Source organism: Engystomops pustulosus, chromosome 3, assembly GCF_040894005.1.
Source record: "Engystomops pustulosus chromosome 3, aEngPut4.maternal, whole genome shotgun sequence".
Classification (NCBI taxonomy): Eukaryota; Metazoa; Chordata; class Amphibia; order Anura; family Leptodactylidae; genus Engystomops; species Engystomops pustulosus.
This window is the reverse complement of record NC_092413.1, coordinates 132551747-132569140: the sequence shown is the minus strand read 5'-3', so window position 1 is coordinate 132569140 and position 17394 is coordinate 132551747. Positions and strand designations below refer to the sequence as shown.

Genomic DNA, 17394 nt, shown 5'->3' with positions numbered 1-17394 from the left:
TAAGAGAACTCGGCTAAAAAAATAACAAATATCACTGTTGTCTAAAAACTGAAATATCTATAATCTAGATGAGTAACATGAAGAGTCTCAAAAGACCAGTTACCATGGACAAGACTAGAACAAACCGAGCAATAGGGAACAGGGAAGCGTACAACCTGAGTGCCATCTAATGGAAAATGAAGACACTACACACAAATTAAGCTCTGAAGAAATGATACACTTTGAAGTACAAAGAATCCAGGACATGCATCATCTGCAGTGCATCTTTAACTACAAATCTGTTCATAAAATATCTGCAACTAGTCTGCACTTCATTCTTGTAACACAACCAACAAGGATGGATATTGCATTTAACAGTATGCTGATTCCCAACAGATCACATTGAGACTGGGTAGAGAGTCTGACCCCAACCCATCAATGTTGTGACCATGAGATCATATTATTTCAGACCTTGTATTCATTTTCTAGTAGTTTCTTCATGTACTCTGTGTCTTAAATATTTCATACTCTCTGTCTGAACTGTAGGGTGGAAGTCTAGCTGTGGTGGCTCACTACCCCCACTTATGTGTAGACTTGAACCATGTTAGCCATAGAGAGCAGAAGAAGAATGAAGAAATCAGGTGATACCTTTCTGAGGCTTACCAATATATCTGTGTGTACTGGGCTATTTAAAAAAGTATTATCAGGTCCCTTTTTATATAGCCCATTCTTAAAAGACAGAACACAGAAAAGGGGGCATTATAAGGAAGGGGGCTGAAGGAATTGGGGCAGTTTAAGTTGGCCACAGAAAAGATGGCACCATAAAGGGGCTACAGTAAAGGAAGCACTATAAGGAGGGGCTTCAGTAAAAGGGACACTGTAAAGGGTGGTACAGAAAAGGTAGGTGGCTATAAAAGGTGACACTATAAAGGAGGTAATAGAAAAGGGAGGGGCTATGGAAAAAGGGAGACTATAAGGAGGGGGCTATAGACAAGGGGGCACTATAAATGGGGGCTAGCAAAAAGGTGGGACTAGTTTAGGGTTAGGTATTGAACAATTAGGGTGTAGTTGAAAAGTTAGTGACCATCTAAGTTGTTCATACCAACCAAGCTCTGCCTAATTTTAGTTTAATTGCTGCATAAATGTACTATAGAAGCCCAATAGAAGAGCATTTTGTTTTAGAGAAAAAAAGTGTCACCATTTTTAGTTCTAGACCTAATTGAAAACCAGATCAAAATAATCCTTAATGCTTATTTTTTTCTTTTTGTATTATTTTTTTTTGTGTTTTCTTTCTATGATTATAGGGGCTGACCTAGTAATAGCATTTAGAGCAATTTACAGCGGTGTCATGGCCATGGGCAGCAATATTCTCATTGAGGCCTATGGAGAGCTTTTTGGCATGTTCCTTGCAGTTAAGAGATGCCGATAACCGATAACTATCTATTGTCAGTAGTGGAGGTATTGGAGGTATTTTCTGTAGCCATGTTATCTTCTATTATATCCTGATTTAAAAGATCTAACTTTCAGAGTTAAAACTACAGGATAAAGTACTTTTCTTTTGCACTGAAAAATTCCCTTAAAAGTCCCTCCTGAAATAATTTTGTAAACATGAGCATCAGATGTAAGAAGCACTAGAAGAATTCTCTCTGTTTAGTTTACTAGCTCATATCCTTAGTAGATTTAGCTTTTGCTGACACCATATGGCTTTACTTAGTTACTTGCAGCTGTTAAAACATCAATATATATGAAGTGGCAGTGTTGAGTTATATCCGAAGGTACTTTGTGCCTTCATAATGTGTTACCCTGTGTTTCTTTTCAGACAGCATGTTATCATATTGATCAAACATGTACATAATCTTTACATGCAACATAATATTCAAAAATACAAAGTTTTGTGTTTTTCTTCTGTTCCTTTCCCATTCTCGTATCTTTCCAGTATACTGCATTAGTGAAACTAAGATACTATAACAAAGAGAAAGAATCAGACAATTTTCTACATAAGTGAAGATTGGTATAAAATGAATGACAACATATGCAAAAGAAAGGCAGAAGAACAAATAATGACCATTTGACAGCAAAGTGGCTCCTCATTAGAAGTCCACAAATTCCATATTTATACTTCAGTTGTAGATTACTTTAACTGTGCATGATTCAAAGCCCTGCCCCTATAAATAAGCCCCACCTCTCACAAATGGAGAAACAACATGAGAATGGTCATTGCTATTTTCGTTTTCATAGATTTATACAAGACCATTTAAGAAGCTTGTATAAAGGACAATTAGGGACTGATTGTTTCTGTCTTTATTTCTGTACAATTACATTGTTTCTGTAATCATTTTTAATCTGGGATCCCTATGCAAATACTATAAGTCCCCCTTGTCCCCCTTGTCTGCCCTGTGAAATGGAGTTGCAACATTAAAAACATCCTTTGAGCTGTATCCAGTGTCCCATAGCATTCTATGGAGGATAGAAAGAAACTAATTCCGTTATCCATTGACTTTAATGGGACATTCAGTACAGCTCATAGGACAACGACAGATGTCTGCATCACATGGCCACTAAGGGGTACCTATAGTCACCCATTAAGTTGAAAATAGAGGAGTTTCCAGTAGTCTCTCTCTCTGTATGATCAAAGATTCATGTGTTTAGGGGATTAGTTAGGGGATATAATGGGAAAGCCCCTTTAAGTCTCAGCCACTAATCTCAGAACTGAGTTGTCTTCTTCCTGTAGCATTTCCTGATTATCAGTAAATGAGAAGTGGCGGGCTGGGGAGTGCTCAGTATTGGAAAGTCACCAATCTGAAATTGATGATAACCCATCCTAAGGGTACGTTAGCAATATTTTACCCTTTTAACTCATTTAATACAATCTATACTTTGTTTTATGAAAACCCTAACTTTTGCTTATGATTGAGAGATTTTGATATGCTTTGCTATGTATCATGTAAGTTCAACAATTTTTTGCTTGTTTCTCAATGGTGAAATCTCTCTAGGGGGACACTATATCACATAGGGGCAGCACAGTGCCTTTCTTTAAACATGTGAAGACTAACACATTCCTGGAGAATATTTACAACTTCAGAGCATGGAGTAAACAATAGTTTGTGCATTTCTGAATCTACTACTGAAGCTTTATAAGTGATTCATTGTACAAATACATTCCCTCCATGGGGCTGAAGCTTTATTAGACATCAAAGAATGGGAACACTGTGACCCACAACAGGTAACAGGAAGTAACATACTACTAAAGGCCAAAGTGCTGAAAATGGGACATATTAGAAATGACAAGGCCAGGGTCAGTCTCTTAACGGGCACTGCACAGTGTTACAACATGCTGGGAATTTTAATTGTGTTCCATGTGATTCTGGGAAATGTTTTTATTCTATCCAGGGATTTGTTTTATGAACTTTTAGTCCTAATTAACAAAACCGGAACATTATAAATGCTTCTCCTTATCATATAAGTATGGCAGAGCTTAATATGTGAAAAAGGTGGAACCCAGAAGGTGAGCAACAAATTCAGCCCTGCTATATGTGTACTTTTATATCTAGAACAGTAGTTTCCAAGGACGTTCTTTCTTGGAGCTCACAAAAATACCAAAGACTCATGAAAAAATGATGTTTAAATTTTGTTCCCGATCATAAAAGCCACTGAAGAAACATATTCAGGCTACAAGCCATTAAGGTTTCACATACTATCAACCTTGTGTATCCATAACTTGTAATTGTAATAATTACAGCCAGCCGCAGGCCTAACATATCCTGTATAAAGCTACTCCATCAGCACAACATGACAAACATGACGCTGTCATGCTGGAAGCTGTACGACTTCTCAAATAAAGTCACATAGAAATGTCTGCTATGATACAGAGAATATTGTCATTCATATGTAAATGCATCATGTGTAAGACAGGATTCCTTATACATCAGAATGTACATGACTAGACAGCCATCAGTATACTAATGGATAATCACATAGCCTGCAACAAAGCATTTATAGTCAGCATCATTTCCTGGAAAGCTGTGTGACAACTAATATGGGCATCATCACAAAACTGCCTGGTCATTATAATGACAGCACCAAGTACAGGTAGGTAGTACGTGTCCCTCAGTTTCTTTAGTTATCTCCAAGGGCTACTATTGTTGCCACCCAGCTTTCCCATAAACCATATGTTGGGGCCAGAAAAAACAGGCAAGATGCATCCATAACACAGTATTTGTGTGCACAACCATTCAAGTATCAGAAGAATAAAACTGACAACTAGCAACTAGACAGAAGAGGACAACCCAATGACCCAGGCCATTTACAAGTTTCTCAAATACAGAAGAATACCAGGTATAAGTTATTTCTCTTGCAATGTACATCTTATCTGGAAATAGTTATCAGAAACAAAACTTTCATAGTGCTCCAGACATACTATACAGTATCAGCAACTGCCAAGTGTAGAATAGTCTTCAGTGTCTGTACCAAATGACAGATTCTGCTCTGTATGTGCAACATAAAAATAACACATGGCATTCCCTGGATTAGAAAATCTATATAGGCACTGCGATCTTACTACCTGGTCATTAACGTAAGTCTAAGAGAACACTGTGACTGTTCTTCTTGGTGAATGGAGCTCACACACTCTCTGCCATGTTATAAGAGCCCGTCATCCTCTCCAACACTATATGCAGACAACAAGCCCTCTATCCTTAATCGACTTAGAGGAGATGTCTACAGGGACCTCCCTCCCCCTAATACAGCCTCTACATCTCCATAAACACCTTGTAACACAGATTGTACTCACATCGGCTCCTGGCTCGCCTGGTAACCCGGGAGATCCTGGTTTGCCTGCATCCCCATCTAAACCCTCATAAGAGAAAATATCACAATTAGCAACTGGAAAAGACACAGAATATTAAAAAGCAAATTTAGACATTTAGAAAACTTACTGGAGGGCCTGGAGGACCATCTGGACCTCTATCTCCCTGTTGCAAAAGAAGAACAGAAAATTCATTTCTATTGACAAATATATTCAAGAGGAGAGGCAAAAGATTACAGGAAAAAAATGAGTCTTACTATTGATGTAACTACTTCTACTAAAAGGAATTACAGGTGATCCCTGTTTCTAAATGATAGAATATAACCTGATGATACTCACATCAATGCCATCTATGCCAGGAACTCCAGAAGTCCCAGGTGGTCCTACTGGTCCAGGGGGTCCTGGGGGCCCTCTCTGATAAAACAATAGGAAGAATTAGGTATTGTATAGTTGTATATATACAACTATTGGTAGATTGCTACAATGCATGCATCAGATGACATCTAATGCATTCTAGCGTCATAGTTTAATAATTCTTCATCATTTGATTGACAGCTGTTGTTGCACTGTAGGATATTTATCTTCATATGGAATCTGGAATAGTTCATTATGGCAGCATGTTAAATAGGGATCATTTACAGGTTACATATGATATTTTAATAAATATTCTGCTAGTGAGGTGTGTTCAGGATTCAGCCTCTGCAGGCAGGATGAATGTGCTTTCTTGTTTTCAACTTCTTTTTTTTCTCCATCTATTTTTACAGTGGCTGTGAGGGGCTCTACAAAGAGGGCATTGTGAGGTGGAGGTCTCTCCTGTGCCTCCCTCTTCTGTATGCAGGAAAGCAGGGGGTGGGTGACTGAAAGTCCATCCCCTTGGATGTGAACTGACTGAACTTCTGCACTACACACTGCACTCTCACTACATCCCTGAAATCCTATGTTGTGCTTCCCTATTAAGCGTTTATTACCACCTGAACCTGCTCATGCACCTCCCTTCACCAGGTATTAATGTAACCCCATACTGTACCCTTTATCTGTTCTTCACCCTGTATAAGTAAGCCTCCTGTTCTGTGTCTATATAAACCCTGCCATACCTTAACCCCCTGCCCTCTTGTTAACCTATTGCACCTTCATTTCTCTCTGCCTCTATTTAACCCCTTGCTCACATAAATCCCTGTACTGTACTCCTATAACTTGGTGTATATTGTAAGGCTATCCATGTTAGATTCATCACTGTCCCAGTTAGGAAACTTGTGTTTAATTAGCATGTAATTGGCATGCTCATGGGGGAGACTAGCTAAATGTTTTAGTCTACTTAACCAGTAATGATTGTTAATAAGTGAACAACACTGTGTAATATCAATCCCTTACACATACATTGTATCATTTACACAGCAGTCAGCACATGCATAATGCAGGTATACAGTTTTGTAAACTTTCTACAAAGTAGCCAGACACATCAGTTAACACTTTCCTTGCTGGAAGTACACAATACCGACTCACTGATACATCTGGAAACACTAGCCCTCTACAACTAAAGTAAAGCTATCTCTTACCTGTATCAATACCTGGGTAACCTGGAAGGAAGACAAATGAAGGAAGTTAGTTAACACTTACTTGAGCTAAGGAGATGCTGATGAGGTGTAACACTAGCACCAGCAGAAGGGCACTGCTATCCCTGACACTTTTAGCCATAGTGGGACCTATGGCCAGGGAAGAAAACGCAGTATCCTTAGCTCTTGTCCAATATTAGGACCCACAAGTAAATCCCCCAAGTGAATGAGCTAACACAAGTAGCAAGGTAAGCCCAGGAGAAGACTCACATCCTTATGTTTATTAATGTTCTGGGAGGAGGGCAGTAATGATTGGAGGATTCCTTTGCTGTGGGATGGTGAAGATCCCTTAACCCTTCCTCTCTAAGCTTGAACTGTAATTCAATACTACTAATACATTTACATATTACTGCCTGGAAAGGGTTACTGACCTCCCAGAAAAACATCTTCACTCAGGTATAATACTTCATTTTTATTGGCCCAATATGAAATTCCCACGCAGTCACCTTGTAACCCACATGTTATCAGGAAGCCACCGCTTCTATGAATTTACATGACCAGACCCTCTACTTATGCACATTTAGCGGACATTGTCACTTATACAAATTGTCCTCTCAGGGAAAGTTCACTGCAGTTTTATTTATATCTTTATATAGCAAAGCTGGGTTACAATGACTCCTCTCTGAACTAAAAATAAGGGGTCCTTCAACTCTGCCTTGTATCCCAACTGATAAATTTCCCCCCTCCCATTCATAAATAATGGTTGACAGTAGAGACAATGAAAGTTGTGCTCATTCCCATATGAAGTCCACACCTAACAAAACTTGATGTGAACATGGAATTTCAATGAGTTCTACAATCAATGCATTTTCATAAAGCTCTCTTCACTTTACATTTTCTATGCATTCAACAATAATGCAGGAAGAAACTGGTCTGACCTTTGACCTGCCCATAGACCTTTATTAAACAAACCTGTCTGACAAAATAAAGCACATGCTAGTATATATTATATTTTCTGTAATTAAAAATATAGTTAGCTTTTTCAACAATCAACATTAGCGGCAGATCTTTTTAACTATGTGGTAAGGATCATACGTTCAGTGGCATAGATCAAATGTATGTGTTACATGTAAGCCATGGATATGATGCGAACAGAACTTAGCACTTAAACTTAGTGTGATGTACTTAGCAAGCTTACCAGATTGGTATATTTTGTAATATTATAATATTTTGTACATTGTCCTTGATTATTTTGCGCTGTCTGAGCCATTAGATTCATTTATTATATGGTAAATTCCTTCAATAAATTAGGCTCTGACAACCTGTGCAACTCAAAGTTGTCATGGAATTCACTCATCATGCTCGCCAGAAAACAGGTGAACTTAATGATACATTTGGCCAACATGGCTGTGTCCTCACCCGGCCCCTTCCCCTCGCATTGCTTAGAAACCTCTAGGTGCAAACACATCTAAAACTATGAATGAATCTAGCATACTACACATTTTTTACTGAATTGTACTTATTTGGGGGCATTTATCAGGGCTTGTTACCCAAAATAATCACAATTACTTGCAAATTACCAGGAATTGCAGTTATTTCCTGTTTATCCTACCTCCACGCAGAGTGGGTGTGGAGAGGTTTGAAGAGGGGTATGCCTAGAAGCAGAGTAGGCTGTCCCTCACCTGCACAATAGCTATAACATGCTATGTGTAGTTTGGCTGTGTACTGAACAGAGGGCGCCAGATTCGCGAATTGTGGCACCCATTCCTCATGAATCTGGCGCCCTCTGCACTGCTCCGACAGAGAACACCAACTTTTTTTGTGCACCGTTAACAATGGGGCATGCAACACAATTCTGTCAGACTCTGCATGTTAAATGTGGTGCACGGTCCCTGACCAGAACACCCTTTCAGTGCAAAATAATGTGTCACATCGGGTATAGTGCAGCTGAGACACAAATGAGTCACGAGCTACACAAATGTGGCACTAACACTTCTTAAAGACATGTGCAGGCAGGTTGCACATACAAAACATGCAAAATCTGACAGATAACTGGCACGGGGGCTTTAGTAAATGTGGCCCACCATTTTTAATGTATATATTAAAATTCATCTCCAATACATCCACTAAATCTTGATATTCATTGCCCACTCAGCTGTTAAGTTTAAAACTAGCTTTCTGACAGGAGAAGCAACTTTGAAGCAATGGTAAGGAACTTTAAGGAAAGTCTTTTATTTGAGAACAGTAGGTAAAATAATGCATATGTTCAAACACATTTGCCCACACATAAATGCATTAGATTGTTTATTTAATTAATACTCAGCCCAACCCCTGCTCACATACTTGTGGTTGGTCTTATTATACCCATTAAGGATCTTACAACTTACACTTACCCCTCGTATGGCTTCTAGCTCTGTGCAGGACTCTCTCTCAGGCCTTAGAGGGTCACAATGAATTAACATCCACTGAAGGTCAAACTGTTGGAGAAAACCAATGTGTATCAGGTTTAGTTGCTATGTAATATTTGCTATGCTAAACAAGTCTTGATGAATGGAAGCAAATCAAGTGTCTGAACTTTACACATTTCTAAGCATCTAGTCATATAAAGCCACACCAACAACAAAATACCAGGTCTTTTCAAGTCTGCAGCCTAAATACAAATAAAGTATCAAAAGTTTAACTAAACCATAATCATGAATGCATAAAACCTATGCAAATGAGCCAGAGGTGCTCACCACTCGGCTAGCTGAGCACCTCCTAGTTCCTTCGGAATCTAATTTATTCATGCCCCTTCTGTTTTCCTCCCCCCATGTAGGCTGGCCGCAAGGGCAGCAGACAACCGGTGACGTCACATGACTGTCTGCTAATCTCGCGCATGTGCAGTAGCTACCTTCCTCGTGCAGGCGGATGACATCACCGGCTGTCTGCTGCGCTTGTGGCCTACATGGGAGGGGAAAACAGAAGGGGCATGACTAAATTAGATTCCGATGGAGCCAGGAGGCGCTCAGCTAGTAGAGCGGTTAGCGCCTCCAGCTCATTTGCATATATTTTATAAGTCGGTATTTCATTATAGAAGACGGCCCGGAGCATGCCAGCAGGAGTCCCCCATCATCCTTAAGATAACAAGTATCCGTTTGGGGACAGTCTACCACTCCTAAATGTAATGGTAGATGTCTTTTAAATTGATAGACCTCCAAAGAGATCAAAGTGTTGTACAGCAGCTTGTGAATCACCTTGGTTTAAGGGCCCAAACTATGTCATATGTCTTTTCAAAGATAAGGGCTTATTCCTATTCTTATCTGTTGCTTTGCATTTCCACCGCTACCACCCCCCAACCCCACTCTCCCACCTCAACTGACATCTCAACTAAACTAAACCTAAACTGAATCCATCTTCAACGGCATGATAGACTGCACTTCATAGAGATCTGAGATTATAGAGAAGTTAACATGAGAGAGGAAAAACAAAGGCAAATACAGAAACTAGAGAGCAAGACAGGGTTATGGTGCATATTCACTTTTCCTTTGTGTGCTGTCTATGGGAGACACCATAACAGCCTGTGTCCATCTATTACCCAAAATAATAATGTCGATCATTATGTTCATACACTGTACTTTTGACTTAAGCAAAGGTTATTAAAAGGTTAGGCTTAATTTAAAGGGAAACGTGCCAAGTTATCTGGGACCATACCATCATGTCTTTCTGAGGCTGAGATTTAGGGTCCCTCACCTATTCAATATATCACCACCAGTCTCCAGAATCTAAGGTAGAGGGTAGAGGTGCCAGAGGTCCACTGAATGAAGTATGGGTCCATCCACTGGTGCATGCACATTGCGTTAGGTGTGCCTAAGGTCAATACTTTTTGCTTCACTTTAAATGCACCAGGGGACTGATGTGAACTCAAGTCGGCAGACCCTCAGCAACTTTCCTCTCTGCTGTGTTCACATTCTAATGACGAGTACTGTTTGTGAGCGAAAGCTCCATCTCTTTAGAGGCATTTAGGTGGTTTAATGACCCCCAAACAACCTAACAGTTTCCCTTTAAGCTATTTGGATTCAGATTGTAAGCTACTCTATATATACATATAAATATAAATATATCTGCTGTAAAATGTTTGCATCCATTTAGCCCGCATTGCCTTACAAGCAGCATGTACATTGGATTAGCTATAGGAAGGACACTGCTGTATGGAAGGCTTACAGACTGTGCGGGTGGAATGCATTGCATGCAGGCAGACTCACAAGGGGCTCTCTGTGACTGACTGCTATGATCCTGTGAAATGTTTCACCACTGTGAGATATGTAGACTGGCCTCTATAATGTGACCTATGATGAAGAGCTAAAGTCTCTTGCAACTGCCTGCTGTACGGTAACTGCTATGGGAGATAATGAATTCCTTTCATACATAAATGATCATTGCTATGGAAACTAGAAGACTGAACACACTGCAGTTGAAAATGGCGTGCACATTATTTCTACAGAGAACGGAATGCTCAGGAAAAATACATTTATGCGACCAGACAGGATCATTCTGCAAAATCATGGTCATTAAACTGAGACTTTGCTGCCCTCTGTGTGCATGATGGTTATTCGGATTTCCACATAGGAAATCAGCAGTGCAATGTAATGGGCTGCCCTCCATTGCTCGGCATGCCAGAGAGCCATGCTTCATCGCTCTTCACTTGGGCTAGCCTAATTGACATTTACAAATTCATCCTCTCATGGTAGTATAAGAAAAGAAAGTTATGATTTCAAATATTATGGAAATTACTTTATTGAAACAAAGATCAGTCCGAGACACTTTCACATTTATGTATCATGTTAAGCCTCAATAAGCTGGACTTGTACTCCAGAACTCCAGGGAATGACTTATTTGTCTTAATGTTAAGCTTGGAGTCCAGGATTTGTGAACAGTAGACTAATAGTGCACTTATTAACCTTGGCCCTTGGCCAATGTCAAGAATCATCAGTATAGGATCATTTTCAGTGTTACCTTTTGTCATATTAGCAACCGAACAAGGATAAATATTTGATGATCATAAAACAGATACCAATATTTCATACCATAACGATAAGCAAATATTTCTCAAATGTCAGAATGTTATGGAAATCTTCAAAGTGGAATATTTGGAGCGTTATTAGCAAACCCTTTAGCAAATTAACTACTTCACTACATTAAAACCTTCCCTTATATGTTTGCATATAATTTGCGCTGTGTGGTATAGCTTCTTTTTACTCACCTACATGATAATGTCAAATACATTCCATGCATTCTTGTTCCATTCTTCTAAACCAATCCTTCCTTTGAATCATTGCTCAAAAAACAAGAGTAACTAAACTTTGAATTCTTTTTTTTAATTGCAGAAGTAAATAGTACAGGTGATAACAGTAAACTTTGTACCATAATATTTTTCAATAAGTAAAGCAGCTTCTCTGATTTTTGGCACAGCTTCTTGATGCTGCAGTCTGAAGTCCTGTACAAAGCACACAGATAAGTAATGTAGACTAAGGCTATATTCACACTGCCACAAGGGGGACGTATATACGGCCGATGTATATGCGGCCGGTTTACGTCCCCCATAGACGGCAATGGGCGCACGGCGCCCTACGAGAGCGGTACGGTGCGGTATGGTACCGCTCCGTACCCGGGAAAAAGATAGGACATGTCCTATCTTCTCAGTATTACGGCGCCGTGCGCCATACATGCCTATAGAGAGGGGCAGGGGTTAGCAGCGCTCACTTCCTCCTCCTCTCCCCGCGCGCTGCCGTGTGCCTGCTGTGCTACGGTACGGCGGGCAACGGCAGTGTGAATATAGCCTAATGATGATGCATGACATCTGCTGCTTCTGTGGTGTGGTACTAGTGGGGACTCAGGGTCCAGGGCCATGGGGGCTATGCCTGCCAGTATGGGTGCTAGGGGGCAACTGGGTCTTGGTCCCTGCTGGTGCTGTGTTACAGCGGTGGTGGATGCCATGTGATGCCGTGCACAATAGCGTATGGACCCACTACAACAAGGTTACCATGAAGTGGTTTATAGAACTGGATCAAAATGTAACTAAGAACCTCAATTTAGTTTTGAAAATGTAGCCTAGCGGCAATAGATCATTGTATGATGTGTGGATGTTGGAAAAAGACATTCTCATATTATAAGCCTTTTTAAGTCTTTGACAAAGTGTACCATAATCATTTGCACTATTAATTTATAACATGTTTTAAACATTTAGTTATGCTCTAAATATAGCACTTTTATAAAGCTACATTATCCAACAACCAAAGAAGGTCAACAATATTCTTGTAGCCAAAAAAGTAATTTCTATTCACTGTGGCTGCAAAACCAATCAGAACGAGAGTTAAAACGGCAAATTAGAGTAACTACCACCATAGCAATCATAGCAGATGCGATAGGGCCCATGGTGTCAGAGGGCCTAGCCATCTGACCTGACAAACTAAAGAATGGAAGATGTGCCTTATCACATATTATGATGCACATCCTCCACAGTACACAGCTGAGCCAGTAGAAATTCTCAGAGAGGAGGAGGGGACAGCAGGACCAGGAATCTCTAAAATCTCAAAATTCCTCAATGTGGTTAGCAGCTACTGGACTGCTTTCTTATCTGTGGCCTGTAACTTCCTGTTGTAAGAAGATGGGAGCATTGATAAGAAGATGGTCGGACAGTGAATCTATAAATACATATGAGTATATGAGTGTATAAATATGTCTGTGTATAATTGTATGGATGTGCACGTACTACATGTTTACTGTATATTGTAAATATCATGTGCCTATGCTGTATTTGTGTATATGGTGTGTATATAATGTATGTGTGTAAATATGGTGTGAATATATGCTGTATGTGTGTATTTGATGTATGTGAGTATATACTGTATGTGTGTATACTGTGTGTATATGGTGAATATGTGCTGTATGTATGGGTATGCTGTATATGTGTATAGATGTATGAAAGAGTTGTCCGCATGTGAGTGCTGATCTTGCGACACAATTTAGTTTTTAAATTCCGCCGTTTGTCCGACGTCCAACCCCCCCCCCCGCCACACCCCACCCCCCATTTGTGTCGCATGCAAGGTGGCACCGATGTGCCACAATCAGATCGCGTGTGCCAAAAACCTGGGGCAATTCAGCGCTAAATGGTAAAAAGTTGGGAAACCCGAAGAAAATGCGCTGTTCGGACCCTTAGTAAATGTGCCCCTATGTGGTGTGTGCGTGTATAAGGGGAAGGGGGGGGGGCTTATCCAGAAGTCTGCAGTGGGGCCCAGCCTCTTTTAGTTAAACAGGTTTTCCCGTAAAAGAAGGTCCTCAAATCTCAATCCCTTAGTGATGCTAACATGACAAAGATAACATTTCACTCACATTACTGCGTTTGATCTTATCACTGCATTAGCAGTAAAATTCAGCTCTGTGGGTAGGCACTTGCAGAGCAGACACTCCCTGATTCCTTTGTGCTATGCTAGTAGGAGCTATAGGGCTGAAAATGGTAGGCTAGTTAAAGTACTTGAAATAATATAACATTTTAAAAATAAATAATAAAAAAATATACTTAAAAAGTTGTTGCATCGGTTAGAGGCTCACTGGGTGTTCAGACCCAGTTATTTACATTAAGGTATCACAGTTTGGAGGGGATGTACTGTCTGAGAGTCTCTTTGGGAGAGAGCTGTGGACCCTCTGGACCACAGTGGAAGGTAATGGAGCTAGCCGCAACCCGGGACCGGAGTCTAAGTGGCACCTGGTCTTCACCAGAGCCGCCAATGGTCTTGCTGTGGCGGTGTGCCACCAGGTCATTCCACGGGTGCGACTAGGAATGCAGCGGCAGCCAAGGTAGTACGGCAGGAAATGCAGGCAACAGTCCAAACCAAACGGTCCAATAATGACAGCAAGAAACACAGAGGAACACTGGTAACGCTGGCACACAGAGGAACACTGGTAACGCTGGCACGGACTGTAGATTCTGCTGGACAGGAACCGTGGGAGGCACAGCAGGACAGAAATCCTGGAAGGCACAGCAGGACAGGAACCCTGGAAGGCACAGCAGCACACAGGAATGGCAGGAACATGGAGGAAAACTGGCAACCAGAGACACAGAGGTACACTGGTAACGCAGGGAATGCTGGAGGGCTTTCACTTAGCAGGAAATGATGCTGAAGATCCGGCAAGGCAGGAAGGGAGGTGCCACATTATAAGGGCGAGCCGGATTAACGAACTCCAATCAGAAGGACACTGGCCCTTTAAGTCCAGGAGAGCTGGCGCACGCCCTAGGAGCAGGAGTACACCTCCTAGTTGGGAACCAGGAGCACAGCCAGGAGCGTGGAGAGGTGGGTCTGGGCCGGGGAGCGGGACAGTGGAACGACAGTGACAGCGGGGACCGACAGGGACACAGGTGTGCCAGCGATCCGCGGCATGGATCGCGGTGACATGTGACATAAGGATTAAAGAAGCAATGAAAAAACCACACACCTTTCCTCTCACTGCGGTTAAAGGTGTCCTGGGTGTTTAAACCCCTCTAATCTCTCTGTGGTAAAAGAAGCAATGGGAAAACCACAGACCCTTCCTCTCCCTGCAGTTAAAGGTGCTCCAAGAATGTAGAATTGAAAATTTTTTTATTGATTTTCAGGAAATGCGGAAGTGAAAATTTTCAAGTTGCAGTTCCCGGGAATGTGGGACGTATTCAGACCCTGGCAAAACCAAGTTGCTTGCTATCCATGCTCTGTTTATCTTATTGAATGTTGGGATGTCCATGTTGGCTGTAAAGTGGTGGATCCTCTTGTAGGTGAACATGCCGGTGCTAAACATGTCCTCTAACACCACACTAGCTGCAGAGCAAGACAGCACCTGCTCTGGCAACACGTCCAATTTTCCCACCCAGAAAAGGAACAGGAAGGGCCCTTACTTTAGTACCAGGAGACAAGTCAACCGTCAAGTTACATAACATGCTTCCTGGTACTACATCTGATGGTGGTGCACATCCTCCTGCTCATGCTGCCACTGTGCTCTCAATGTGTTATGGGAACTCCAGGGCCAGATTATAGGGGCGGCCCTTAAAGGGACCCACAGTATGTGTAGATCCAGCTTGAAGAGCTATTTCACGCATGCGAAAGATGGGGTTGGTACAGTTGACAATAGAGTTATCGGCACTGACCTTTTTGGTGGCATATTGGAAGTTCTGCTGGTCACTATTTCGACTCACCTGGGCGTTCTGGAGCTGGAATTCCACCATTCCCTGCTGCTGCAGACATACCCTTTCCTATATATGTAAAGTAGAATTCCACCTAGATGGTACATCACATATGAAGGGGTGGCTGGGCATGACATATCTCCTCAGCAATGTAGATAGATGGGCAGCAGCAGGAACGCTGAAAATGTGAACACATGGTACACACCTTAGCAGCAGCTCTGGCAGGTCTATAAGTGGCCATGAACCTTTGCACCACCATGGTTGAGCAAATAAGTAAAACATGGGATATGCATCAACCTGGCTTGGCCCAAAGCTGCTACAAGTTCCCAGCAGTTGTCGCACACCACCTTGGCAAGCTTGAGGTTCAGCAGTATCAACCACTCATCAGTCTGCTCCGGGATCCCAGTCCACAGATCCCTATCAATATTTGATCTGTCACCCAGGAAGATGATATTTAGCATGGTCTACTGCCGTTTCCCCATGGCTTTGCTAAAATTGGTGGTGTGGGAACTGCACTGAATGGATGAGGAAGCACAATAGGATGAAGTTGAGTAGGAAGAAGAGGCAATCTGGGTGGGGACATATAAGGAGATTTAATGTTCCTGTCCATGCTTACTGCCATGCTTACTGGTCCATGGGGCACATTTACTTACTGGTCCAGCGGCAGGTTCTCCGATGCTGATTCGGGTCCGACCGGGATTCACCAAGGTAGTGCCCCCAATGTCCACCAGGTGTCGCTGCTGCGCTGACGTCCGCTGGAGTTCTGGGAAGTTCACTATCCTATCCTGGGTGCAGGTAAGTGACACTTTTTAAAAAAAAAAAAATACAACGTTTTTTCCGAATCCGTCGGGTTTTCCAACTGCCACGCCCCCCCCCCAATTTCCGTCGTATGCATGCACGATTCTGGCCCTTAGTAAATTACCCCCCCCCCCCCATGTGTCAGTTGTGAGGCACAGCTCAGGACTAATAGCATTATTAACTGCACATATGATATGTACCACAACCTGTTGGTTGTTCTATTACCTGGTAACATTTTTGTAACACTATTGGTCTATATATAACTGTATATGTGTTCCTTGCCCTCTGTTATTCCTCTGGGTAATGTGCAATACTTATTTGTAATCGGATCCCTCCACTAGTTCTGAGGACTGTACCTTATATTCAAGCTTATTGTGATTTATTTTTATGTATAGTTATTTTATGTTAGTTATTTTGACCATTGGTGGACCTTTTCTATGCATGTTATTTTAATTGATCTAATAAAGTGTAATTTTATGCATTCTACATTTTGGTTTTTGTTTCCCCTTTTTTGTGGTGTTCTATAAACTACAGGCAAGATAAGGTTAAGGGGTTAAAACTTGTCTTTATTGTGTAAACATCCCAAGGGCTTAAAATTTGTGAACTTTCTTTCATGGGTAAACCCCTTTAATAGCTACAGGGTAGCTCAGCAGATCTTAAACTAAAGCCCATTACTGCCGTACGGCCCCTTCTTGCTTCATCCCTGATAGCCCCAATAGATGAGAAAGTGCCATCTGCCAGGAAAGAGTCACCGTAACCATGTACAGGGCCGCATCTGCCATGAGGCGGCAGAATGCGGGTCCCTGTAAAGGGCGGCGAAATTTTCTGCTCTAAAGTGGACGATTCGGGCGTTAATGGATCGCCCACCAGCTAAATAAATCGCGCCTGTCTCATTAAGACACAGGCGCGATTTATATGCGGAGCGACGCAGCGCCTTTCCGGCAGCTGCGTCGCTCCGTCCTAAGCAGTGACACAGGTGTCATGACATCATGCGCCTGTGTCACTGTGCGGAGCCGCGGCTCACAGGAGAGCCGCGTGAAGACCGGAGCCGCGCCGAGGGAGCAGCTGCCTGC

General features: G+C 41.8%; 1 protein-coding gene across 1 annotated transcript in view; it reads right to left on the bottom strand.

The window, feature by feature from the left end:
• Positions 1-17394, bottom strand: part of COL9A1 (collagen type IX alpha 1 chain) — a 104666-nt gene that overhangs the window by 74409 nt on the left and 12863 nt on the right. Inside the window, exons 6-10 of the mRNA XM_072142181.1 lie at positions 8730-8813; positions 6340-6360; positions 5123-5197; positions 4914-4949; positions 4769-4831 (exon numbers count right to left, since the gene is read on the bottom strand). Coding sequence (XP_071998282.1) covers positions 4769-4831; positions 4914-4949; positions 5123-5197; positions 6340-6360; positions 8730-8813 — 279 coding nt within the window. The remainder of the gene's footprint in view (positions 1-4768; positions 4832-4913; positions 4950-5122; positions 5198-6339; positions 6361-8729; positions 8814-17394) is intronic.